Below are 26,308 nucleotides of genomic sequence, written 5' to 3'. Positions count from 1 at the left end.
GTGACGTCACCTTCATGTGGGTTTACATAAAAATCAATAGGTGCAGGTGTTCTGACGTGCATGATAACCTGCTATTGTGGCTCAATGCATCTGTAAGAATGAATGGATGGCTCATCTTGTTTCAGATTTATTTCTGGCCATCCAAAGGTAGAAAGAGCTCTTTGCAAAGAGTGACAGTTTACTTTAAATGTGCAGAAACACCTGAGGAAAATATTAACACTTTTCAATCTCTGTGCTCATCAGATTCATTTCGGGACACAACCAGCAGACTGCAAGATCAACTTTTGTTTAACATCCCTGCCCAATCAAGCTATCTTCTTCTTTTTGTATCTTACATTGGGATGTTCACTGTGTGGAATGATGTTGTGCAGGGTTTGACACTAGATGGCTGTTTTTACATTTTTTGCTTAAAATCTAAATGTTATCTGTGCTGAATGAAATTCAGATTACAAGAGTGGGACTACAAGCACGATTTGTGGCATCACAAAAAGTTTTAAGGCCAATTTTGGTTGAATACTCACACAAGTGCAATGTGGAAACTTAAGGCCTACAGTGCAAATACACTGAGAACTGACCTCATAGTATAGTGTAAAACACCTGTTGTCCAAACATTACACTTGTAAAATGAAAAATATTTGCATATTCATATATTCACAAATAAGGGAGAAGGAATATGTACCATTTTAAGGATTGTGATGTGTTAACTGGAAAATGTATTTTCTGCAGGAAATGTGGTGAATTCTGATGAAATGAATGATTCTGAAATGATCCTGGAAATGAAGAAAGTGCCTTCCATTGCGGTGATGACCAGTCAGAAACCACCAAACCTGCAGATCTCACAAGATGTGTGGACATGTGCTAACAATTCTGCTACTGAGCAACACAGTAGAGGAGAGATCAGTGTTGCTGTTGAAGACATCTTTCACTAGCAAGGACCTCACCTTTAACAAGATGTGTTTACTAACAAGGCTTTCACCGCGGTGACGCATAATCTCCAGCGTGAAGTATACATTGGCCTATCCAGCCACGCTAAGGTTCAATTGGAACGGGAAAAACGTGAGTTTTACCAAAGCGAAGGATGCAGACAAACTTATCAGCGACAGTGATCATGAGGACTGTGCTGATTGAATGTGAGATAAAAGATAAACGGACACTATCTGGACCTGAATGAGCCATGGGTATGTTGAGGGGACTGTTGGGGAGAGGGGCCTGAACGAGCCACCGTCAAGGGAGGAGAGCAGCGGTAACCCACGGACAAGATAAGGTTTTCACTTTTAGTCACAGACTTCATGGGCAGATATATGTTAGTGTTAATAGTACAACAGACATGGATACAACAATACATGGAGGTAAAGATGACAGGGAAGTGTATTAAATATGTGTCCTGGAATATTAATGAGAGTGGAAACCCAGCTAAATGACATAAGATATTGGCATATTTGAAAACCAATCATGCAGATATCATTTTCATACAAGAAACTCACCTAAATGAGGGAGAGGAGGTCAGATTTAAAATAGGGTGTGTTGGACATATTTTTCACAGTTTGTTGTCGAATGCACGTGGTGTAATGATTCTGGTTAAAAAGAATATACAATTTGTGTTATTGAAAGAGGTTAAAGATGCAGAAAGGTGAATGGTATGTGTAAATGCATTAATAGAGGGAGTGAAGGTTATACTATGTAACATCTGTGTGCCCAACAAAGGGGATCCACATTTTTTCCATGGTATAAATACGGTCTTGGGAGATATGGATGGGCATGTAACATTAGCAGGAGATTTTAATGAAGTGATGGATCCCATCCTGGATAAAAGCAGGTCTAAGTGTACATTGAGGACCAAAGATAGAGAGGCAATTAATATGTTAAATGACGATATGGGACTAACAGATATATGGAGGCTCACTAACCCTCATGGGAGAGAATATACCTTTTTTTCTCACTGTCACAAATCTTTTTCCAGAATTGACTTGTTCTTAATAGCAAATTCCTTAATGAAAAGTGTAGTTAGCTGTGACACAAGAACTATTGCCATAACCAATCATGCAGTTTAAAGGCAGAGTTAGAAACAGGTGGGAGGCCTAGATGGAGAATGAACACCTCGCTACTACAGGACAAACCTTTCAAAACATCACTGGGTGAGGATCTAAAATCTTTTTTCGAAATAAATATTGAAAGCACAAAAGAAATTAAAACTGGGAAGCGTCTAAAGCTTATATAAGTGGGGAGTTGATAGCATATGCTTCTCAAAAGAAAAGAGACAGCCTTAACAAAATCAAAGATTTGGAGAAGGAAATTAAATTAAAGGAAAATCAATTATCTGAGCATTATTCAGAGTCACAATATCAGGAACTTTGTAAGCTGAAATTCCAGCTGCACAAAATTTATAATAAAAAAGTAGCATGTGCTCTTTTCAGAATAAAAAATAACTTTTATGAGGGTGGGGAGAAAACTGGTGAAATATTAGCTGGACAAGTAAAACAGAAGAACTTTTCAAACACCATCCCAGCCATTAAACAGCCATTTTATCTCAGTTAAAGATTTATATAAGGTCTTTCAAACAATTCTATGAGAAACTGTATACATCAACATCATGTAGCAGTATTGATCAAAAGGAGCAGGAAATGTTCTTCTCTAACACTGACATGCCCAAATTACTCTCTGACAATGCAGAGAAACTACAGTCTCTGCTAACTGAGGGCGAAATAAGGAAGGCAGTCTCATTAATGAAAACTGGGAAATCACCGGGTTACGATGGATTCTCAGCGGAATGTTATAAAGAGTATATAAATAATCTTGCTCCAGTTCTACAGAGGGTATATCAGGAGGCTTTTGAGAAGGGACAGGCGCCACCTACCTTTAACAAAGCCTTAATATCTTTAATTCCTAAGAAGGATACGGATATAACAGATCCATCAAATTGTAGACCCATTAGCTTATTCAATTTAGATTGTACAATATCAACAAAGGTGCTGGCCCTATGTTTACAACAAGTCCTGCCCAACATTATACATCCTAACCAGGTGGGTCTACAGATAGTATGAGAAAATTGTTTCATTTAATGTGGTTGAGTCAGATGAGCCAATAGTTGCAATTTCCTTAGATGACAAAAAGGCTTTTGACAGGGTGGAGTGGGGATTCCTATTCTCCACCCTGACTCATCTCGGGTTCAGTCCATGCTTCTCCCCAGGTGGGTTAAGATATTATATAAGGAGCCAAAAGCTGCAGTGATAACTAATGGGATAATATCACCATTTTTTGGCCTCTCCAGAGGGACCCATCAGGGCTATTCTCTGAGTCCCTTACTGTTCATAATTTTCTTGGAATCATTAGCAGCCAGTAATTAGGATTAATAATAACATTAAGGGAGTTGAGGTTGGAGGACAGGAACACAAACTATTGCTTTATGCAGACGATATTTTGGCTGTGGTGAGTGACTCACTCACCTCATTAACACATCTGATGGACACTATTCAATTGTATTCTACATTTTCAGGCTACACAATTAATTGGAATAAGTCTGAGGCTATGCCTCTATCCAAATCATGCCATTCACACATGATGGAAAAAAATCAATTTAAATGGGTCCCTAAAGGTATGAAGTATTTAGGAATTTGAGTCAGCCAAGATGTGGACGAACTACCCCTACTGAATTTTAACCCAGTGTTAGGAAAAATTAAAGCTTATTTAGAGAAATGATTAAAAAAAAAAAACAATCCTGTCATCTGTATTGGAAAAACACCTGTTTGTTGGAATGAATGTCATTTACGTGGCACACTATAGGAGACTTGTATAGGGATGGTGTGTCCTATGCTGACCTCACTCTTAAATTCACTGTTGAAGGCAAACAACATTTTTGGAGACGTCTCTGCCTTACAGTAAGCATAGAGAATCAAATGTTGGATTATCTTAAAAGGCCACATGAATGCCATACAGATTCACTATTTCACTAACTAATTAACCACTGGGTGAGTGGTGAATCATCTAATGTGAAGCTGCTGTGGCAGAGAGATTTGAGAACAGGTTTCACACAGGAGAAATAGCTGGAGATTTTGTTGGAGTGTAGAAACTATGTGAGAGGCAAGAGGAAAGTTTTTACAGTATAAGATTACACATTGATATTACCACACGTCAAAGAGACTTCAGAGGATGAAACTGATGAATGACAACCTGTGTTGGAAATGTAAAACAGAAGTGGGAACTTTTCCACACTGTATATAGGAGTGTGCCCTGGTGATGCCATTGTGGGTTAAAATTGTAGCGGTTTTGAGTGGCTGGCTTGGTTCAGCGATACCTCGGACCCCTGAATTATGTTTATTAGGGGACAAATCCCAAATACCTAACATTTCAAAAGGAAGAATACAGAATACAAGAGCGAAGAAGAGGAGAGGGTCAGGTGGTTACTTATAGGGATACTGGAAATTGGCACTGTTGAGGAGTGGTCCAACTCCTGAAACTTCGCCATATAAGCTTCAGTTCACTAGCAAGGACCACACCATCAACAAGATGCGTTTAAATGATTTATTGAAGGAAAAGGAAAACAAAATGTTGAAGATCTTGATTCTTTAAGTCTTTTTTTGTCCTGAGACCTCCGTTAGTGGAAATTCGTTCTGTAGTTTTTATCTAAACCTACTGACAAACCAACCAACCAACAAACAGACATAATAACCTCCTTGGGGACTTCAAGATGGCGTCCGGCGTGTGAGGTCCTGAGCTCTGCGGACAACTTTAATATTTACAGATATCTTCGCAAGCCGGGTTCTAATGCTGTGCTAATTTCGGTGCAGCAATTTGGGTGAGAGCTTTTGCAAACATTCTGCTCTTTAATGATGGCCAATCGTGACAATAAATCCAAACAGAGCAGCCAAGCTAGCGCTGGCGTTACGGTTACTGCTAGCAAAGAGGCACTTAGCACCATTGACAAACTTTCCCCCAGCTCCGGGGAGAAGATTATAACGCCAATTGAAACGGAAACGCTTAGTCGGAATTGAGGAAGGCAGGGATGGAGGCAAGCCGTGGCAGTTCTGTGCGACTGCACTAAAGGAAGTTTTAGACCTCCAAGACGCTCCACGTCTAGACCGCAGACATCGCTCACTGGCACCTAAACCCAGGGATGGAGAGAGGCTCAGACCGTTCATGATGCGAGTGCATCACGGAGACGTCAAGGATCACATCCTCCGCCTTTCTAGTCAGAAGAAGCAGCTGTACTACCAGGGGAAGTGTGTGTTCATCTTTCCTGATTTTGCTCCGGAGGTGGCCAAGAAGAAAGCTGCCTTTGTTGATGTGAAACAGCTTCTGAAAGATGTCCCGGACGTCAAATTCGGGCTGCGCTTTCCTGCTAATCTCCAGATAACGTTTGCGGGAGAGGAAAAATCTTTCGAGGACACAGAGCTGGCCATGGATTATGTGAAGCAGAATATACTGCCACCACCGTGATTATGACCAGTTTATATGTTCAATGATGCTGGGCCAGGAAATGCAAATGGCTACTTAAGCCAAGGTAACAATAACAATCTTATTTACACTTTAAAACTAGTAAGGCTAAGATGCCAGCTAATCTTGTTGAAAATTCACCTGGACTTGACTGAAAAATGATTGTTGCCTACTGCTTCAAGACTGTTGAGTAACGTTATTGATGGGTTAATTTGCATAAATCCTTTTTGCATAGGGGCATTTATTAGATGGAGCCATAGTTTATGTTGGAGGCTATGCTATCTGACAAGTTGTTCTTTGGAGCCAAAGACATTCTACTTTTGTTTCTGCTTGTTTTGTTTATTTTTCTTTCTTTCTTACAAAGGCCTGCTTATCTTTATTTTTCTAAATTATTTTTCATTACTATTTTCTTTTTTTTTTTTATGACCACAATTGTATTTCTTTCTCCTGTTGAATGTTGTGTTTTGGTCCGTCTGATTGTTTTTGTTCTTGTGTTTTGTTTTTTGTGTGTTTTTTTTCTTATGACACCTATGTGTATTTTACTTATATGTTGTATTACACAGAGTTACAGAGTTCACATTCAGATTATTCTGATTACGTACGTGAGAGATGCAATGTTATACCCACTTAAGGACATCTACTTAGACATATGGCTGATTCACTGACTTCTTCTAATGGGAATAGGATGTCAACTAACTTTACCAATTGGAACGTAAAGGGATTAAATCATCCTATTAAACATACTAGGGTACTTGCTCATCTCAAGAAACTGAAAACAGATATAGCCTTCCTCACTGAAACACACATGCATAATTCTGATTATATTAGCCTGAAGCAGGGTTAGGTTGAACAGGTATTTCATTCACGCTTCAGAGTGAGGCCAGGGGGGTGGTGATTTTGATTCATAAGTCAGTACCACTTGCACCATCTGAAACAATCGCTGATCCTACTGGACGCTTTGTTATTGTTGTTGGAAGGCTCCATACCACACCTGTAATACTTGCCTGTGTTCACGCCCCAAACTGGGATGACTTTCAGTTCATGAACAAATTCCTGTCATCTATTCCACATTTAGACACCCACGAACTGATCTTATCTGGGGATTTTAACTGCGTGATTAACCCTTTATTGGATAAATCTTCTAATAAAATGGCTAATAAGTCGAAAACATCTGAGTGCATAAAGAGTTTTCTCAAGGCACATGCAATAGCTGATGCATGATCTCTATTTCCGACTAAGAGAGAATATTCTTTCTTTTCACCTGTCCACCATTCCTTTTCACGTATAGATTATTTCTTTTTGGATAAAACTTAACTCCCTTCATGCACTTCTAACAGTATAGCGATTTCAGATCATGCCCCTTTAACACTCAAATTGGCCTTTTCTAACTGCAGGCCCAAAAGCCCCCACTGGAGATTTAACTCACTCCTCCTGTCTGATGAGTCTTTTGTTGCCTTTGTTAACACCCATATAGACATATTTCTGGAAACGAACTCAAATGGGGAAGCCCCCCCATCCCTACTTTGGGAGACCTTAAAAGCCTACCTGAGGGGTCAGGTTATCTCCCATAATGCCTCTGTCCATAAGTTACAGTTAGCGAGACAAACACAACTATTAAAGTTAATTTCAGATGTAGACAGAGTTTACGCCACTGCCCCAAACCCAGAGCTGTATAAAGAGCAAATGATGTATCAGACAGAGTTTGATATGCTTTCGACTGGACAAGCAGAACGTGCTCTTCTTAAAGCCAAACATGTATCTTACGAACAGGGAGAGAAGTCGGGTAGAGCCCTTGCACATAGCCTGAGACATACCTCTGCTGCTCACGTCATTGACCAAATGAACTCAGGGACAGAGTTGCTAACTGACTCCTTAGATATTAATAAACAATTCCACAATTTTTATTCTTAACTGTATACATCTGACTATCCAATTGATTTGGAGGTTCTTTTGTCCCTGGATGCTGAGAAAGCCTATGACTGTGTGGAGTGGGGCTAACTGTTATATGCTCTCCGTAGGTTTGGCTTTGGTGAGGTTTTCATTTCCTGGATAAAAAAACACTTCGCCATTGGCCTAGTTACAACAAATAATACACTTTCATCATATTTTCCGCTTCAGTGTGGAACAAGTCAGGGATGTCCATTATCACCTTTGCTTTTTGCATCAGTTATGGAGCCTCTGGCAATCTCAATTCAGCACTGTACTGACATTAAGGGGATTTTCAGGGGAAGCCAGGAACACAAAATTTCGCTGTATGACGATGATATCCTTCTCTATGTTTCTGACCCCCTTTCATCTATCCCGTATATCCTCAACATGCTTAAGGAATTTGGTAGATTTTCTGGCTATAAACATAATTTTGATAAAAGTGAACTTTTACTAATTACCCCTGCTGTCAGACAATTATCTTTTCACTCTTTGCCATTTAAAGTAACAAATAATCAACTGAGTTATCTTGGTGTAAGTATAACAAAATCTCACTCTCAGCTGTTGAAGGCCAACTTTACTCCACTCTTAGATCGTAACCGACAAGATGTTATTCGTTGGTCCAGTATGCCCCAATCACTGGCTGGACGAATCAGTACAGTTAAAATGAACATTCTTCCTAAGTTCTTATATTTATTTCAGTGTGTTCCATATTTTATCCCAAAGGCCTTCTTTAAAAAGCTTGATAGTATGATTTCATCATTCATTTGGAACAATAAATCTCCTCCAATTCATAAATTATTCCTACAGAGACAAAAGCTGTTCGGCTTTACTGAACTTTGAAATATATTATTGGGCAGAAAATAGCAAAAGCTTATTGTACTGGCTACAGGATTCTCCCGCCTCTGACACTCCTGCTTGGTTACAGATTGAATCTAGTTCTTGCACTCGTATCTCGCTCTCTGCCCTTCTGTGTTCATCAGTTCCATTGCACACCCCCCAGGACTGTCAGAACCCTATTACCTTACATTCTTTGAAAATTTAGAAAACACAATGGATTAGTTTCCATGTCTACTTATGCCCCAATCACAGCAAACCATCTGTTTCTAGCCTCCCTCATAGACAGTGCATTTGATCAGTGGTTCCAAACTGGACTTTTGAACATTAGACGGTGCATAAAGAAGATATTTTTATGTCATTTGACCAAATTAAAAATGAATTTGCCTCACCAAGGCATCATTTCTTCTGCTATTTGCAAGTTAGGCACTTTATACAAAGTCAGTTTACTGGGTTTCCTGCTCTGCTGCCAGAGACTTCCTTAGATTCGATCCTAGAAACAAAACCAGAAGTCAAGGGAATACTATCCAAGCTCTACTCAGCTATATTTGATATGGAAGACTCATCACTAGCAATTATTAAGGAAAACTGGGAAAAGCATTAAGAGACTGACATATCAGAAGTTCAGTGGTCTAAAATACTCAAATGTATTCACTCTTCATCTATTTGTTTGATACACCATCTGAGGAGCTTATCCTGACAAAAGGACAATTGAACATAATGGCCTACTCAGCTCTTTTGGCAAGGCGTCTCATCCAGCTGAACTGGAAGAGTGACCGCCCTCCTTCATTTGGCAGGTGGATTGGTGAGGTCATGCATTTTCTCAAGATAGAAAAAATAAGATACACACTGCAGGGATCCACTGCAAAATTTCATGCAGTGTGGCAGCCTTTCATTTCCTATGTGGAAACTTAACTATGCCTCTTATCTTGTGAATTTGGGTCTTGCATTGGACGTGTAATCTACTCTGTACTCTGTGAACTTTTCTTTTGTTTCCTCTTTATTTTATTTATTTATATTTTTACTTTATATATTTATTTGTTGTTGTTTTGTTTTTGTTTGTATGTGTTGTTTTCTGTCCCATTTGGCTTGTGTTACTGTTGCTGTTGTTGATTCAGTAAGTCATTGTCATCTTCCTTGTCTGTATACTTTATAAAAACCTAAATAAAAATACATTGACCGAAAAAAAAAAAATAATAATAATAACCTCCTTGGTGGAGGTAAAAAAAAAACAGTTTGACTTTATCATGGTGGCTTTTTGCAAGTGAGCGTTTGCAAGTTCAAATGGCAGTCACCAAAAAAAAGATCCAGAGTTCAACAGAAATACAACCCTTCAGGAATTCAACAATACATGACAAATGATAGAAATTCAGTGTGTAACAAAGTTTGCTTTCTTTTCACTCTTGCGTTAACACTCTGAATTGATTACGGAACTCTGACAATGTTCTCGGTTTGAACTCTGAGACGTCTGAGATACTTTCAGAGTTACCCTTTTTTCTCTCTTCACAGTGCGTTGTCTGTGTTAGTGTTCAGGGATAAGTGCCTAGAGGTGCCGCTGTAAGCTACTGGTTAGCTAGCTGCATCATCTTTGAAGTGTTTCTAAAGGATTTTTTGTTGGCGTGCAAATTGCCTTGAATAAGGCACTCTTATCTGAACAATGTGTGTTAATTTCGATAAATTTCTCATTCAATATGAAAATCATGACATCTGTCTCACCTCCTTGACAGCCTTCTGAAGGTATACTTAATGCCTCACCTCATCATCATGGACCAGCTCCTTTTTCACCACCTTCATGGCATACACCTGCTCATTCTTCTTTAGCCGAACCAGAAGGACTTTGGCATAGCTGCCACGCCCGATCACTCGGATCAGGTCAAAGTCACCCAGCCCAAGGGCCAGGCCTGGCGACAGCTTGATGCCATCAATGCCATCCACGACGGCTTTGATGTCCTGGAGATCGGAGAGTTGGTAATGGTATGAGTGCACGCATACATTCAAAACAAATATGTTTGGGTAAAGCTTGTTTGATTCTTTATATCCAAGTTCTATATAGAGGAATTAAGAAGCAGCAATGCTTTAGAAATCATCTGACACAAAAAGGAATTTATGGTCTTTTTTCTCAGTAATATGTGTACGCAAAAAAGATTATTAATTCAGCATGAAAGGCAGATAAATTCACAAACTAAAAAAAAAAAAAGATCAAAAAATTAATCTGAAAACTTCAGAGTTTCACATTATAGTCTATTAAATGAATTAACAGTCAAGTCAATTCTGTATTCATTCTTCTCACCTCCGTATCTCCATCTTCTGTTTTATCCACTGTACAGTTGTGCGGTAAAAAAGATACTGTAAGAAACAGACAAATAGACAGTTACTGAATTATGACCATATGGAGAAGGTTTCAATCTGTGCACTTAGAGATAAGACATGCTCTTTTTTCTGGCCAGCAGGGGGTGGTAGAGTACACAGAATCCAGCCTAGCCTTCCACAGGAAATACCAAACATGGTCAATCACAGGGGCCCCCCAAACAGACCCTGACATCAGATCACAGTTTCCTTTAATAGGATGTCAGACTGTTATATGGGATCCCAATCAGAGAACACTAGTGTGGTTAGATAACAGTGAAGAGTCACATTGTTACATAAGAGATGATCGTGACGGTCAGGTCAATCATTTGAACAAAGTAGTCAGTCACTCTAATAGAACTGGACAACCATAGAATTACCATGAACTATGTTAAGGTATTGTATACCGACTATAGTATCATTGTACTGTGATGTTCTCAATGGACTAATATTGAACATATTACACATCCATTACGTTAGCATTTCCAGTTAGAGGAACAGTCACCCAAAATCTAATATTTGATGCCTCTACAGTGGTTTGAGATACAAGGCTACACTCTCATTAAAAGGGCTGCTGTCAGAGGCTGGGATATTTCAGGCAGAAAGTGAACATTTTGTCCTCAAAGCTTATGTGCTGGAAGCAGGAAAAATGGGCATGTGTAAGGATGTGAGCGACTCTGACAAGGGCCAAATTGTGATGGCTAGATGACTGAGTCAGAGCATCTCTAAAACTGCAGCTCTTGTTGGGTGTTCCTGGCCTGCAGTTGTTAGTACCGACCAACAGGATTGTGGGATCTCTTGTCTTCTGGAGATTTAGATTTTGTATGACAAGCCGTATGAACCCATTATTGTTTTTTCTTCAGTTGTTTTTGTACATATTATAACAAGTCTCCAGCTACTTCAGGGGTTTTGAAGAATGCCGCAGTGCTGTTTTATTGTGAAGCTCCTGAAATGTTTTGTGGACTATGAAACTTCACCTGACTTTTCATCAGCATGGTGGTAGGAGACGATTACTGAATTTTCATGTTTGATTAAAGTGTTACTTTATCTGGGTGCCTCTATCGAAAACCACTGCACACACATCCCCTTTCAAGGTCTGAAACTTCCATTCACATTTGCCATAGCTTATTTTTATTTCTCCTCACAATTCAGTGTCATCATCACCTGTTTACTATTCCTCACCAAGCTAAGTGATATTCAAGTCTGAAGATATGGAACAAATACTGAGATTGTACATAAAACATCTTAGACATTATAATAAACTAGAGCCATGGTATATGGTAGAGAACATGGTAACATTCTACTCCCTCGTTACAAAGAGAAGAAAAAGGTTTCAGTGACTTACTCCCATCTGTGTCCTCTGCGTCATCCGGTGGAAGGTCCACCTCCTTACTCTTGGCATCTGAAGGGGGCTCCTGCGATGGCATGACTGGATCCTGAAAAAAGACATTCAAAAATCCACCTAAATATCCCCTGACATGACCCCACAAATAACAACTAAAATATCCATCCATGGTTTTACACTCCAGGCAGAGCGTAAGATGAATCATGTTTGCAAGGACTAAAGAAATGTCTGCATTTGGAGGTGCCCTCAGTTAATGTGCACACATGATGCTACTTGAAGACTCTAATGACAATGTGGGGTGTTTTTTAAGGAAGGCATTAAATCACATCATCTCATCAAGCCTCAAAGCCACTTATCTAGCTCTGAAGATACCGTGCTGAAGCTGTGATCAATTCCCTCTGCTGACAGAACAGTTCACCCAGCACTGAGCTACAGTACATTGATTTTCTAGTCAGATTTCGGTCATCGGTGTTGGATTTTGGATCTTTGCGTTTGGTCAGATGCTTGCTTTATGGTAAATGGATTAATGACATGGAGCACACATGTTTGCCGTCACTAAACTTAATGCCTCATTTTAACAAAATGGGAGAAAAGAACTTGAGGATGATTCCAGAACCGCTTTATAGAGTTGTGCTTGATTGTTAGCACAGCCCCCATCCCTCGTAGTCACTCCATGTCACATCAAAGGTTATCCAATTATACATTTAAATAATGAAAACCGACCAGTCCTTTGTTATATATTCTGTTTGATTTTGTAAGTTTACATTGTGCCAAATGTTTCCAACAATGTTCAAACCCAGAGAAATCCTTGATTTCACTTAAGGTAACAGTGCTTTTCATTAGCTCGCCACATGAACCATATGATACATCAGACGACATGACTAGATGTAATGTGAGTAAAACTTCAACACATTACCTTATCTATAAACACTTCTGAGTCACCTCAGATAGTTGTTAAGCAACCACCACTGCTGATTAAAATCTAAGACAGCAACTCCCATGATCCCATGTGACTTCAGCTCGCAGTAAGTGGTTCTGAAGAAAGACAGCTGATTATTGAGTTACAACCCCGGTTCACAAACACCAGCTCTTTGCGTCGGTGGCCCCTCAGTCGTCAGTACTGAACAACCTGAGAATGAGACTCAGCTCTCATCTGTCTTTCTCCAGAATGGCTTGCTGCACCTTTCACAATGTCATCGAACTAGTCCTTTGTTTTCATTGTTTGACTGAGGGACCCCTACCAGCAGAAAAAAACATACTGTGCATTTACACAGGGATTACTGTCTTGTTCACATTGTCCTTTGACTTTATACTGGGAACCTTTGAATACTCCTGCCCAGAACTGTGGAGCTCTCTTTTATATATAAGATTCCTCTTTGTCATATTCTATCATCAATCTTCTTTATGCTTCAGGACTACCGGGACTTATACAAATATCTTCTATCTTAGCAATGAACTTGATTCTGATAAACACGTACAGTATACTGTAACCAAAAGACCTTCTACAGTTGTGCCTTTATCACAAAATATTCTCCTGGAGAGGGAATGTAATCCTCATCATTCATGTGGACCACATATAAGCTTCATCTCAGAGTGAGCCAGAATGCTGACAGACTGTGTTGGCATTGGATGTGACAGGCTGCTACTGTGCTGCTTGCTGCTTGGGACATGATGAAATACTCACCATAAGCCTTTGGCAGGTCTGAGGGATGAGTCTGTGACAGCGCTTATGGACCAGCAGTTTGCAGTTGATACACTTGTAGCCCTGGCTGCCCAGCCCCCATATCCTTTCACTACAGTGGCCACAGTAGGCTTTCTGTAAGAGACACACAGGACAGGACACAGAGACCAGTTAGTCTTCACTCCCGATCACTGATTTTTCATCAAGAATTATTTAACAGGGTGCAATGATAGGTAGACCGAATGTGATGGATGCACAGTTTCTGGCTACAACGGAACCCTTTCAAGACGAATGTCATAGCCCTGTCGGCAATGCCACTGGTGGACCATCGCATCTAGATTTGTTACAACCACTGTCACTTACTTAAAATGACAGGAGCATTTCAAAACAATAGCTTGACTTCCTCCTGGTGGCTTTTTGAGGGCTAGGGTTGGGCAGGTTCAAATATAATCTGCCAAAAAAAGTTTCCAGAGTTCAACAACAAACACAAACATTCAATGATTCAACAAAAAGATGGAAGATAGAAATTCAGTTTGTACAAATTTCTGCTATTTCAACCCTGTGCCAAATAAACCACCTTCTCAGTCCAATCAATACGTGATCTCAGGCAATGTTCTCTCTTCACCTGTAGGCTACTGTCTTTGAATTTTCAGCCTCATTTTTTCAACTGATTTTTGAAATTGTGACACGCTTTGTGTCTACTAACCAGATGTATATGTATCACTCAGTATCTGTGGTCCCAATCACTTTCTTATTCGCTCACTCTTTGATTGGATATTTCCTGGTCTAAATCTGAGTAAGGATATGTTCCACTGGTGCACTGAGCAGTTTGCATTTGTCAGGATGTTTTGGGCCACCTGGGGGCAGCCAATCAATCAGAATAAAAGGACTTCATATAAACTACTTAGGTATAGTTTGATATTTTAGTGTTTCACTTGATTGTTTTGTTGGGTCGTGCACATGTCTCAAACAAAGAAAGGCCTGCAGTTGAAATCAAAAGTCTAACTACTAGGACCCTTAATGCCATGAGGAGCTGCAGGACAAAGAACAGAGTAAAAGGCCCAAAAGGTGTGAAAACCGTGACCCAGGTTGACCTGCCCCCAAGATGTTCACCTGGCCCCTATTGGCTGTGATCCCGAAAGCTCTGCCAGGATCACAATGATGTCACTCCCAATTTAGAAAGTTGTGAAAACTCACTACACATTGTATTCCCTGGGAGCTTATATTGTGAAGAGACTTCAGTTTCATGCAACCACTGCCATGGTACAACTTTGAGAAACGTTTTTCACTTTGTTGAGCTAAAGTTTCCGTTCCCTTCTCGGTGGTTGAGACAGAGACTGTTCTGGCTTCAGTTTCGTTTTTGTTCAGATGTTTGTCATTATTGTTTTGGATCCCTAGAGGAATGCTGCCCGACCCAGCCGTTTCCTCACCGCCTGCAGAAGGAAGAGATTATCTTTAGAAGGAGACGAAAACCCTGAGGTCCGTCTCTTCCATCGAGTCGACACAGAGCCGGCCCTGGGAATAGGCAGTATAGGCAAATGCTGGGGCGTCGTCATCAGCAGGGGGTGCCACAAACGGGAGAAAAAAATAATAATAAAAAATAATTTTACCAGTGCCATTACTACTATTATTTCGAAATATTATATAAGCCCACAGCAACATAACGTCATACCAAAGACTATTAAATAATGGAGAGGCCTTTTTTCTGGGTTCTGGCTCGTTGCACCGTACCTGTCCTCTGTGGGGGGGGGCGGGTCGAGAGGCCAGCTGCCTGGATCTAACCGGACCGAGACCGCAAGACCAGGAGAGAGATTTACAGACACTGTAGCGGAATTACAAGGTCCAAAAGACTGAAACCATCTGGCGCCCAGTGAAGGTAAAAAAGGAAAGAAGAGGAAGAAAAACATGAAGAAGATACAGGTACAGTCACATCAATGTGATGAAGTGAAAGGAAACTATTTGGTTTAATGCATCGTAGTTACCGTTGTTGGAGCAGAGTGTTAACTTGCTAGCTTACTTCGGACGATAGCAGCATTGTTTAATAATCAATAAACAGTTTGAGTTGACGTGTGTTAATGTTACTCCACCTTAAATTCATCAGGGACATTTGGAAAGTTAACGTTAGGCCTGTTAGAGTGTTTGTTTAAGTTTATATCAGTGTTAAAGTGTAGTTGAAGTGTATTACTGTTAATACTCCACACCTTAGCTTTCCTATATCATTCATAGGTGAGAAATATATATATATACACTGCACTAACTCTGGTTAGACTGAATTGCTTTGCAATGACAATAAAGTTGAATGAATCTTATCACATTTTCATTGTTGTTCTCTCCTCTCTTCAGATGCACTTTTAACATATTCCACCACCAGCCCAGTGACACAGCATCAGGTGCTGCTGTCCCTCTACCTCAGCACAGCAGAGTGACACAGCATCAGGACTAAGGGCACCAACAGACCTGCTGACTGGACATCTCTTCTAACTGACAAAGTGATACGAGAGTTAGTTCACAGAGGACCAGTTCAAATAAAAAAGCAGTTACACATTTCCCAAAAACAAAGATGGAAGAGTGTCAAAAAGACTTTTGTAACAGAGTCTTAGTCAATGCTGAAAAAATCAAAAGAAGCTAGCTGATGTACTCAAGCAGAAATGATAGCTTGCACTGCTTCTGTTGCTAAATGTCATGTCATTGTCCGTAACCACTTATTCCTTTCCACGGGGTGTTGCTGCTGGAGCCAATCCCAGCCTTGTCTCAGGGCGAGGGCAGGGTACTCCCCCTGACAAGTCGCCAGCTCATCGCAGGGTCCTCACTGAGGAGCAATGTGGGGTTCAGTATCTTGCTCAAAGACACTTCGACATGCAGTTCAGCCTTGCCCGGAGGCAGGATTTGAACTAGCAACCTTTTGATCACTAGTCGACCTGCTCTACCCGCTGAGCTACAGCCGCCCCATGCTGTTGCTAAATGGTTTTTTTAAAAAGAATACAGACTTAATAACGAAGGACTAAAGGACCGGAAAAATGCAAGCCACTTCCTGAAGGTTCATGAGGATACCCAGGAGCACAATACCCACATGGCAACATGGAGGGAGTTGGAGGTTTTTTAGCAAAGTGGCTGACAATAGATAAGTGAGAGATGGCACATGCTGAGGCTGAGAAATGCACAATTCCTTACTTATATTGTATTTTTATCATTAGTATCTTTTCTTTAGTTTTTATTTGATGTGATATGTTTGACTTAGAAGAAATAAAATCTGGAATACATACATGCAGTTTCTGTATGAGTGTATGAAAATTGATTGCAAAATTGACTGCGATGCTAGAGGGCACCGATTAAGATCTTGCCTAGGGCACCAAATTATTCAGGGCTGACTGAGTCGAAATATCGCTGTGAACAGCCTGCCGTCAGCTTTAAGGATGCTAAAGCTGACCACACTCTTGCGCTCCCGAACGAGGTGGCGCTTAGTGTATTTTCTTTGTTGTGCTTTACAAGTGTTGTGAATGGACCGCTGAGTCAGATTTCTGGTTTATTGTACTGTGTGCTAACTGTGTTGCTATGCTAGCTAGGAGCTCATTCAGGCTAACCCAGCCTGTACAGTCTTGCCACCACAGTACGTCGTATTCCGGCTTGATCAACAGACGATAAACAAACCTCGATTTGTTTGCCGGCCACTGTTTGAGGGAGAGATGACTGCTGTGCACCACATGGTCACTGTGTTGTTCTTTGTTGTCTGCTAAACACTCGCTTAGCTTAGCTTCTTTTCTCTTTACTAACACACACGCACGCACGCACACACACACACACTGAGATACACATAATCTCATGAGCGATCTGTTGGAAACCTATAGTTAATAACCACGCTATAATATAAGACATGTGGCTAGTATATCCATTTTATTGACTTCAAAGGTGGACTTCTCTCGGTAGCATGGTTTCCTTTTTGGAACTATTACCCCTCTAAATTCACCTCTCGCGTGACCAAACTGCACACGAGACCAACGACGACGTAACCGCTGCCTTTATTCAAACTTCGCGAGCACATGTAGTGATCACCTTTGGTCAACATATTCACTGCTGTCATTTGAGAATCCCAGGTATCTCATTCAGAACCTAAATCATGAACCTAAACCTGTCCATGTTCTCGTGTGACTTCGCCAAATCACGTTCGGCACTTCCTGTAGTCTCTTCAATGAGATTTCTTAAATCATGCCCACTAATATGTAGTCTGGCGAACGTCGTGTTCGGCCATCACACACACACACACACACACACAGACACTTCGACCCATTTACATGTTTGGCTTGTTTATGTTTTTGATGTTGCTAGTCGTGAATGAAACTGTTGTTTGTTAAAGTAGGTGGATTGTGTTTTGGAAGAAAGCTTTAAAGGGATAGTTTGTGTTTTTTGAAGTGGGGTCATATAAAGTACATATCTATAGTCAATCTGTTTCCTACCGTAATCATCGATCAGTGCAGCCTCAGTTTGGAGAAGTAGAGAGCCACTTCAGCCCAGACGCTCAGCTTTGTACTGCAGTGAACGGGGTCCAAAGAAATAGTGAAATAAACCACATAAAACAAGGCTCACCTTAAAAAACCTATAACAGTTTAAGTGTACATTGTATAGGGAAAATTCACACCGCTTTACGTCGCCTTCAGACCTGCCTTTCTTTTGGCACTACATTTTCTCAACCGAACATCCGTTCTTGTTAATTCATTGTTTACAATGCATTTCATTGTTTTTAAGTAAATCTATTTAGTAAAGTTTAATTAACAATGGATTTATGATTTATAAATGGTGGTTATCAGAATGTGCCTTGTGTGGCAGGTGGGTCTGTCAGTCTCAAGCAAAACCTAGCAGAACAGCTCACTACTGCTGAGTGCTGCATGAGAGAGGTAATCTGATACCTGGTCTGTTCCATTCTAGGAATTCATTAAGTCCAGCACCTACATTACATTTCAAGGATATACAACAAACCACCCATCCTGCTGGATAAACTGGATTAACAATTTGGTCGCTGTATTTCTATGGAAACTATCAAACTCTATTACACAACAGCCACCAGACTGAAACCAGCACAGATAAGGGAAGAGTTGACTGTAGAGGTCCACGGTCCTGCAGCTAGGGAATAAAGTAATGAGTAGATCAAAAAGGCTTTTATCGATTGACAGCCCTCCCTTCAGCCCAGCTGACAGCAATACAGATCATGTGAGTACCTGGAAACTGACTAGCCTCTTATGCTGAGAAATGATATGTTGTCTAAACCAGCCCTGACGAAAGGAACTCCGAGCCGGGCAATCTGTGGATTAAAAGGCTATAATAAATATAGGATATAAGGATATAACAAAATACAAAATACAAACAAAATATCCCCAAGTATTAACCATAGCTGTTATCTTCACATGCCACTACAACATCCATAGAAAAAAATGATATATATATATATATATATATATATATATATATATATATATATATATATATATATATATATATATATATATAGTGGCTCCAGTTAGAACCATTATATCTACAACAAATGGTCCTTCGATCCGGATACTGAGCCACTCTCCACACAGTGACCTAAAATGGCTAATTTAGAGACTGATGGTATTAACCCTGTTGATGAGCTCACTGACGAAGCTCAGGCTCCCTCTACTGAATATATGGATGGATGCCAAAGTGACAAAGACATAACCCAGCCTTACACGGATAAGGCCCCCCCCCGTACTGTCTCAAACATCACCTAGGCCATCTTCACCTGTTCCCCAAACAGAGCCTGTCCTTCCACCTAAACCATTAGCTACCCCTTTGCCATCAGTATCTCTTGTTGTATGTGATAGCCATCTCACAAAGCCAATTAGCCAGGGTGCAGGAGCTAGACCCAAGAGGCATAAGCACCCCCCTGACTGCTATGGAACTAATCTACCACAACAAAGGACATCCACACGGTCGCATGGTTCATGTAATGCTTATAGCAAGAAGATTCGTGATTCAGCTTCTACCCCCCCTTCAGCTTCACCATTTAGTAGGCACTCTAGAGGCAGCAACATTTCTAATTTAAATGATCTCCAAGCCAGCATTCTGGAGGGGAAGAAGAAAGATGAGCTGGATAAGCTAAAAATGCAAAGACAGGAGGGTGAGGAGCTTGATAAAGAATGTAAATTGATTGACAAAGAAGTCAGAGCTACTCAGCAAAGACAAGAGGATGCACACAAGAAGAGAGAGAAAATTGTCAGACTGGTTGAAATGAATTGACGCATACATATTAAAGAGCAAGAGCTTGAGTCAGCCCAGCTTGTGTCTAACATTGTTAGACAAAATGTCACAGAGGATGATTACCCTGCTGGAACTTCTGCCCCAACTCCCTCATCTCTTCAAGAATAGGTAGCCACTGCTTCCTTTTATGGTCTGCCTCCCTCCAAAATATATACTCCCGCCCATTCAAACATGAGATACGCTAAGTCTCACTTTGATTCAACTCCTCTGCTTTCTAAAATTGGCTATCCCCGTGCTATCTCAAACTCTTCCAGTGCCTCAGCCACTACAGGAAGGCTTAGCCCCTATTCAGGTTCCCACTGCTACTGCTCAAATTGCCCCATTATCTATACCTCTTGTGTCTGCACATGCTATACAAACTTCCCTTTCTCTTCACCATGTACCTGCACCTCCAGTCACGGCCCAAGCCCCTGACCATTCTGCATCCATGCTGGGCCCCCCTGGACCGCCCACCTTCAGTGGGAGTCTACAACCAATGCAAAACATGTTATCCCAGCATCCACAATATGTGCATTTGTCAATCCGACCCCCTAATGATATGGATCTGATCATGGCTTGCGCTTATGGAATACCAAAGCCCTCGCTTCCTGTTTTTAAATGTTGTCGAGAAAGTGATTTTTCCCTTCTGAAGATGGCCCTGGATAACCTCCTGGAAAATCATCCCCATCTTACTGAGCAATATAAATATCAGGTCCTCTTGGAACATTTTCAGTACCCAGGAGCCAATAAATTGGCCAGGTCCAGCCATATTCCACTGCCCTCCAAGCACTTCAGGAGAAGTATGGTCAGTCAAGGCTGCTAGTTCAGAGTGAAATTGGAACAATATTAAATTCCTCAATTATTCGTATAATATATTCGTAAGTGATGCAGAGGCCTTGACGACTTTTCTCTTTCTGTCCATGCTCTGGTGGGAAAGCTGCTGTCCCTAGAGGGCACTAATGGGTCTGAATTTAGATGTGGCTCACATGTTGACAGACTCCTCAGCAAACTCCCTGTACAGTACTGAGATGGATTTGTTGAACACTGCATCAATCGTCGCATTCTGACTGGGCAGACGATTAAAACTTACTCCCTCCTTGACCTTTCAACTTGGCTTCAGTTAAAATCGAGAGCCAAACACATATCAGAGAGAGCTGTAGAGCTTCACAAACAGGAAAGACCCCAAGCTGGGAAACGCCAGCCCTCCAAACAGGCCTCCTCTATCTACCTGTCAACATATGATGTAGATGGCCCACTGAGAGCATAAACAAAGGAAAAGGTAAATGTCTTCATTAAACCTAAGCCTTACTGTCCCTATTGTAAGGTTAGAGACCATTCCTTGGTTCATGCACAGAGTTTAAAAAACTCTCCAAACTGGACATATAAAATGGATCAAAGAGAAAGAAAGATGCAGAAAATGTGGGATAATACACAAAATGGACAAATGCACCCTAAAGATGCCATGTAACATCTGTAAAGAGATTCACCTGACTATTCTCCATGATGTCAATGCAACCAAATCAGCCACAGTGATGTTGACAACAAGGTTGTGAATGTATGCATCCACAATGGTGAAGTTACTCGTATGCAGTCCTTGATGATGGTGCAGATAGATCTATCCTGCTCCCCCAAGCTGCCCAGCAGCTGGGCCTCGCAACACAGCCCGAAACATTACGCACAGTAAGACATGATATAGTGCAATTGGATGGAGCATCTGTCTCCTTTGAAATCTCCCCTATTAGCCAGCCAGAAGAAAGACATATTATCAATATAGCATTCACTGCAGAGTATCTTGGACTGTCAGAAAACACACACCCCGTTAAGCAGCTACAAGAGCAATATCATCATCTCGGAGGTAACTCATTACAGACTATCGATTATGTATGTCCTCTCGTCCTCATCGGCTCAGACTATGCCCATTTCATCACAGCAACAGAGGCAATATTAATGGGACTCCCTGGTGGCCCACTGGCAGTACATACCAGGCTAGGATGGGCTCTCCAAGGACCAGCCAGCTTAATCCAATGACTCCATGACTCTCCCAGCAAAACAGATGGAGGCAAGGCCCTCCATTCCTCCTGCTGAACGCTAACTGCCGGCCAGTCAGTCCATGTGTACTAACTGAATCAGAACCTCTTGAGGAAGCCAGGAAATCCATGTTCTGTGGCACAGTGATGTCAGATGACCTAAAACTCCCTGATCTGAACTAACAAAGGAGGAGTTGATCTAATAAAGGAAACTAAGACTGTGCTTCATGGGGCAGCAGATCACAGCTCAAACATAGCCGAATGCTACATAAACTCAGAGAGACATCTCCTGCAAAGGTCCCAATCAGAGTGTTTCCCTGAGGATTAAACGCCCTCAAAACTGGTAAATCTGAATATATAACCCTGAACTTGGCTTAATCATAGTGGGAGGCCAACTTCGAAAAGCAGAGACCCTTGACCATGACTATATCCATCCAATTATATTGGACCCAAAACATCCCATAACGAAACTCATTATTAAGCATTATGATGACAAACTTCTCCACCCAGGGCCCAAGCGTGTCCCGGGAGAAATGAGACGCAGGTACTGGATACTGCATGGCCGCCAAGCTATTTGCCAACATCAACACCAATGTCAAGACTGTCAGAAATGGAGAGCCAATCCAGTCATTCCCAAAATGGCAGACTTTCCTCCAGCCCGCCTTCGTTTCCTCCGGCTCCCATTCTGGTCCACAGGCATGGATGGTTTGGGGCCTTTCATAGCGAGAGTTGGTCGTCGTACAGAGAAAAGGTGGGACATATTCTTCAAATGTTTAACAACCCGCTGCATACACCTTGAACTACTGAACAGTATGGATGCAGATACATTCTTAATGGCCTTCAGAAGATTTGTCTCATGCTGAGGGAAACCCTTTGAAATGTGTCCCACAATCGGACAGGAGTTCAGAGCAGGAGAGTCAGAACTGCAAAATGCTTTCCAGGCCATGGAACCAGACTTAAAGCAGCAATTAGCCCACACCAAGTGAATTTCCAATTCAATCCTCCATCTGCCCCACATTTTGGCAGAAGCTGGGAACGCGAAATAAAATCAGTTAAAATGGCCCTTTATGTTGCATTGGGAAAGCAATCAACAACAGACACAAACTTGCACACAGTTCTGGTTGAGGTTGAAGGCATCCTAAATTCAAAACCTCTTGGATATGTCTCCTCTGACCTTGCTGATACAGATCCAGTCACACCAAATATGCTGCTGATGGGGCGGCCCGACTCCTCTCTTCCTCAGGCAATCCATTCTTCACGTGAGCTCCATGGCAGAAGAAAATGGCATCATAGTCAGATCTTAGCAGATCATTTCTGGACAGCATTTATTTGGCATTATCTCCCAAAACTTCAAACCAGGAAAAAATGGAAATCTGACAAGGTAAACCTGGATTCAAGTCAGGTTGTTCTGATTGTCGACTCGCAGTATCCTCGGCCATCATGGCCTATTAAAAGGATAACCGAAATTTACCCTGGAAAGGATGGAAAGGTTCGCAGTGCATCGTCATCCAAAGTCGGGAGTACATACAGCCTGTTTCAAGATTAATCCCACTCCCTGAAATCACAGATTGAACTACAACAAGCATATTTGCTGCACAAATCCAGAGGTGGCTGTTAGAAACTCTAGATTTGTTCCCCCTTCATGTCAGTGACAAGGAGACCTGGAATAGCACCTCCCACTGTTCCTCCCACATTATAAATAGAGGCCTGGATGAGGTCTCCCTCTTCTTTGTCTCCAAACCTTTACCAGGTTGAATGTGTGTTGATGCTCAACTGAGTTTGCCATGTGTATTTGAAAATCATTCACTGTAAGTAGCTTGTTATCTATTTCATTTGGACAACTAAGTTTATTATTTGAAATATAAATTGTATCCTAATTTAAGAAGAATTTAATATTAGTTGGAGCTGGATGTCTAATTTGTTTGGGCAAATATTGTAATTTGTTCTCTTTTGTTTAGAACCATGGCAATTGACCATGAAGAACTAAAATGCCATTATTCACATAATTCTGGGAAAATAAACAAGGCAAACTGATTGCAAACCTGTGTTTTCTGGTGGTTTGTAGCTCCAGTTAGAACCATTATATCTACAACAATATTACAGTTACATTTAGCTGGCAGGTCCAGGGTAAAGAAACAATGTTTTCAAGTAAAAATCTGTGGGTTAAGGGTTGCAGATTAGTTACAACATCTATCATATTAAATATAGAAGTATGCTAGATAACACATCGTAAGTGATAGTAATGAACCTGCTTGAACCAGTATGACTTTTCTTTTTGCTTGGATTTTCTGTTTTACCATGAGAGGCTAGTGTCAGTCATCCCATAGATGGAATGCCTTGGAGGGAAACGGTCAGCATGGATGAATTTTGCTTCATCACGTGATGATGAGCAGATAGACCATACTATGTCTAATAGGGGAGATCCACAAAGTAGCTTTCTCCACTGCAACATCAAGGGGAGATGGAGCTGAGCTGAGCTGAGGGAGGAGATAGAAGGAGGCAGATGTGTAGAAACTGAGAGGGAGAGGGACAGAGTGAGTGAGGGAGAAGAAACCTGACCTACTTCTCCTTGGCTTATTTATATGCTGAAGACAACACAGTGAACCAACCAGAAGCCTGGAAGCTGGCATAGCAACAACAGACAGAGAAACTGCAGTCTGAAAACCAAGTTGTTACCAACACAAACACTGACGGCTAAGTTGTATATGTATAATAAAACAGTATCCATAAAAATATTTTAATTTCATATTTCTCAAAGTCGTTTCCTGGAAATGCTGATGTGCCATTCTGTCTGTCAAATATGTTTTGACAAATAACTTAATGTCAGCTGTTGCTAACATGACTATAGTAGAATGTGGGAATCATATGTCACCCTCTTATAAGGGTTCTAAAAGCAGCATGGCTCTTTCAAGAAACGGGGCAGTGTTTAGTGTGTGAGCGGTTGCGCAAGCCACAGTGACTGTATTCAGATCAGACCATTGTTGGTGCCCGGAATAGAGGGGGAAGTTTAACAGTGAAGTTGTCTCACGGCAGTAAATGTACAGCACAGGTTACATGAACAAACTGTGCAGCTCCTCAATACACAACAAGAACTTCTGTTTGAGTGACAGCTATCACTATCACTGCTGATACTCATGTTGCCTGTCCGTGCTAATATCAGTGTTATCGCTAATCCATGCTAGTGATGTTTATCAGAACAGCAGTCTAGTTGTGATGGTAATAACTATACCATACTGTCAACTTATTTCAGTTAATTTAACTTTAAATATGAGCAACTGACTTCATTTTTTAAGAAGAAGAAGAAGAAGAAGAAGAAGAAGAAGAAGAAGAAGAAGAAGAAGAAGAAAATGCAATTTGGATGATTTATTACTCATTTTATTTATGAGTCAAATAATGCAGGTAACATTTCTGCTAATGCATTTTAATGTTCAAATTTGACATTTCAAATTGAAGTTTGGTAACTATTTGCTGGGGCATCTTTTGAAAATTAAATCTTAAATGTGCTTTTTTACCATTTTTAATTAAGTTACAAAATTAACAGTCTTGAAGAAGAAAATGAAAATGCAATTTGGATGATTTATTACTCATTTTATTTATGAGTCAAATTGCACAGCTATGACTTTGAAAAGAAAAAACCTTTCTGCTAATACATTTTCATTTTTGAATTTGACATTTCAAACTGAATTTTGGTAACTATTTGCTGGGGCATCTTTTGAAAATTAAATCTTAAACATCCTTTTCTGTTTCATTTGAATTATGTTACAACATGAGATGTCTTGAAGAAGAAAATGACAATGCAATTTGGATAATTTGTCATGATTCACATCATGGCAGCTCCCCTTCTCCTTTTGTTTGTTGTCTGTTTCCTGTGTCTGTCTGATCCTCCTGTCTCCTCCTCCCCTGTCTGTGTTCTTGTGCATGGGCGTGGTTTCTCTCCCTAGCAGGCAGCGCCAGGTGTGTCTCATCACACTAATCAACCTCTCCATAAAACCTCCGGATTCCCAGTCACTCATCGCCAGTTCATACTCTCAGCCTGAGCGGTACACAGTGGATCCTGACTCATCATTAAGGTCGTTTTCTCTGATGTGTCTGACTTGTGTAGCTTCTCTGACCTGTGTTTCTTCTGCCTCAGTTGATTCTGCCGTTTTACCTGCCTGCCTGCCTCGATTGTCTGCCTGCTTTGCCATCTGCTCATCTTCTCCTGCTGTTGCTGGTTGCCGCTACCCACCCTCGATCTTGGGAGCCATTCACCAGCGCGACGCAGACCACGTGGACAGGCGACTCCACCATTACGGGAACAATCGTTGAGACAAAGAGACATTGCACCCGCCACCGCCAGCGCTTCTCATGGGAACCCGGGACCCCAGCACTCCACTATTCCTTTTTGCACCATGGTATTCTCACTGTGTCACAAGTAAATATCACTTTGAACTATTTACCTGAGTCGAGTCGTGCGTTTGGGTT

The 26,308-nt window shown here is 41.0% G+C and overlaps 1 protein-coding gene and 1 long non-coding RNA gene across 5 annotated transcripts in view; one reads left to right on the top strand and one right to left on the bottom strand.

Moving 5' to 3' along the window:
* Positions 1-26,308, bottom strand: part of prkcz (protein kinase C, zeta) — a 172,298-nt gene that overhangs the window by 59,163 nt on the left and 86,827 nt on the right. For all 4 annotated transcript variants that reach the window (XM_037104253.1, XM_037104254.1, XM_037104255.1 and 1 more), the window contains 4 exons: positions 13,569-13,700; positions 11,885-11,975; positions 10,484-10,539; positions 9,949-10,143 (listed from right to left, as the gene is read on the bottom strand). In XM_037104253.1, coding sequence (XP_036960148.1) covers positions 9,949-10,143; positions 10,484-10,539; positions 11,885-11,975; positions 13,569-13,700 — 474 coding nt within the window. The remainder of the gene's footprint in view (positions 1-9,948; positions 10,144-10,483; positions 10,540-11,884; positions 11,976-13,568; positions 13,701-26,308) is intronic.
* LOC119022868 lies at positions 25,749-26,282 on the top strand. Its single transcript, XR_005076088.1, has 2 exons — positions 25,749-25,884; positions 25,977-26,282. It is a non-coding gene; the product is annotated as an uncharacterized LOC119022868 (long non-coding RNA).

Source organism: Acanthopagrus latus, chromosome 7 (assembly GCF_904848185.1).
Source record: "Acanthopagrus latus isolate v.2019 chromosome 7, fAcaLat1.1, whole genome shotgun sequence".
NCBI classification, from domain to species: Eukaryota; Metazoa; Chordata; class Actinopteri; order Spariformes; family Sparidae; genus Acanthopagrus; species Acanthopagrus latus.
Note: the sequence above shows the minus strand (reverse complement) of the source record. Positions and strands in the feature narration are given on the sequence as shown.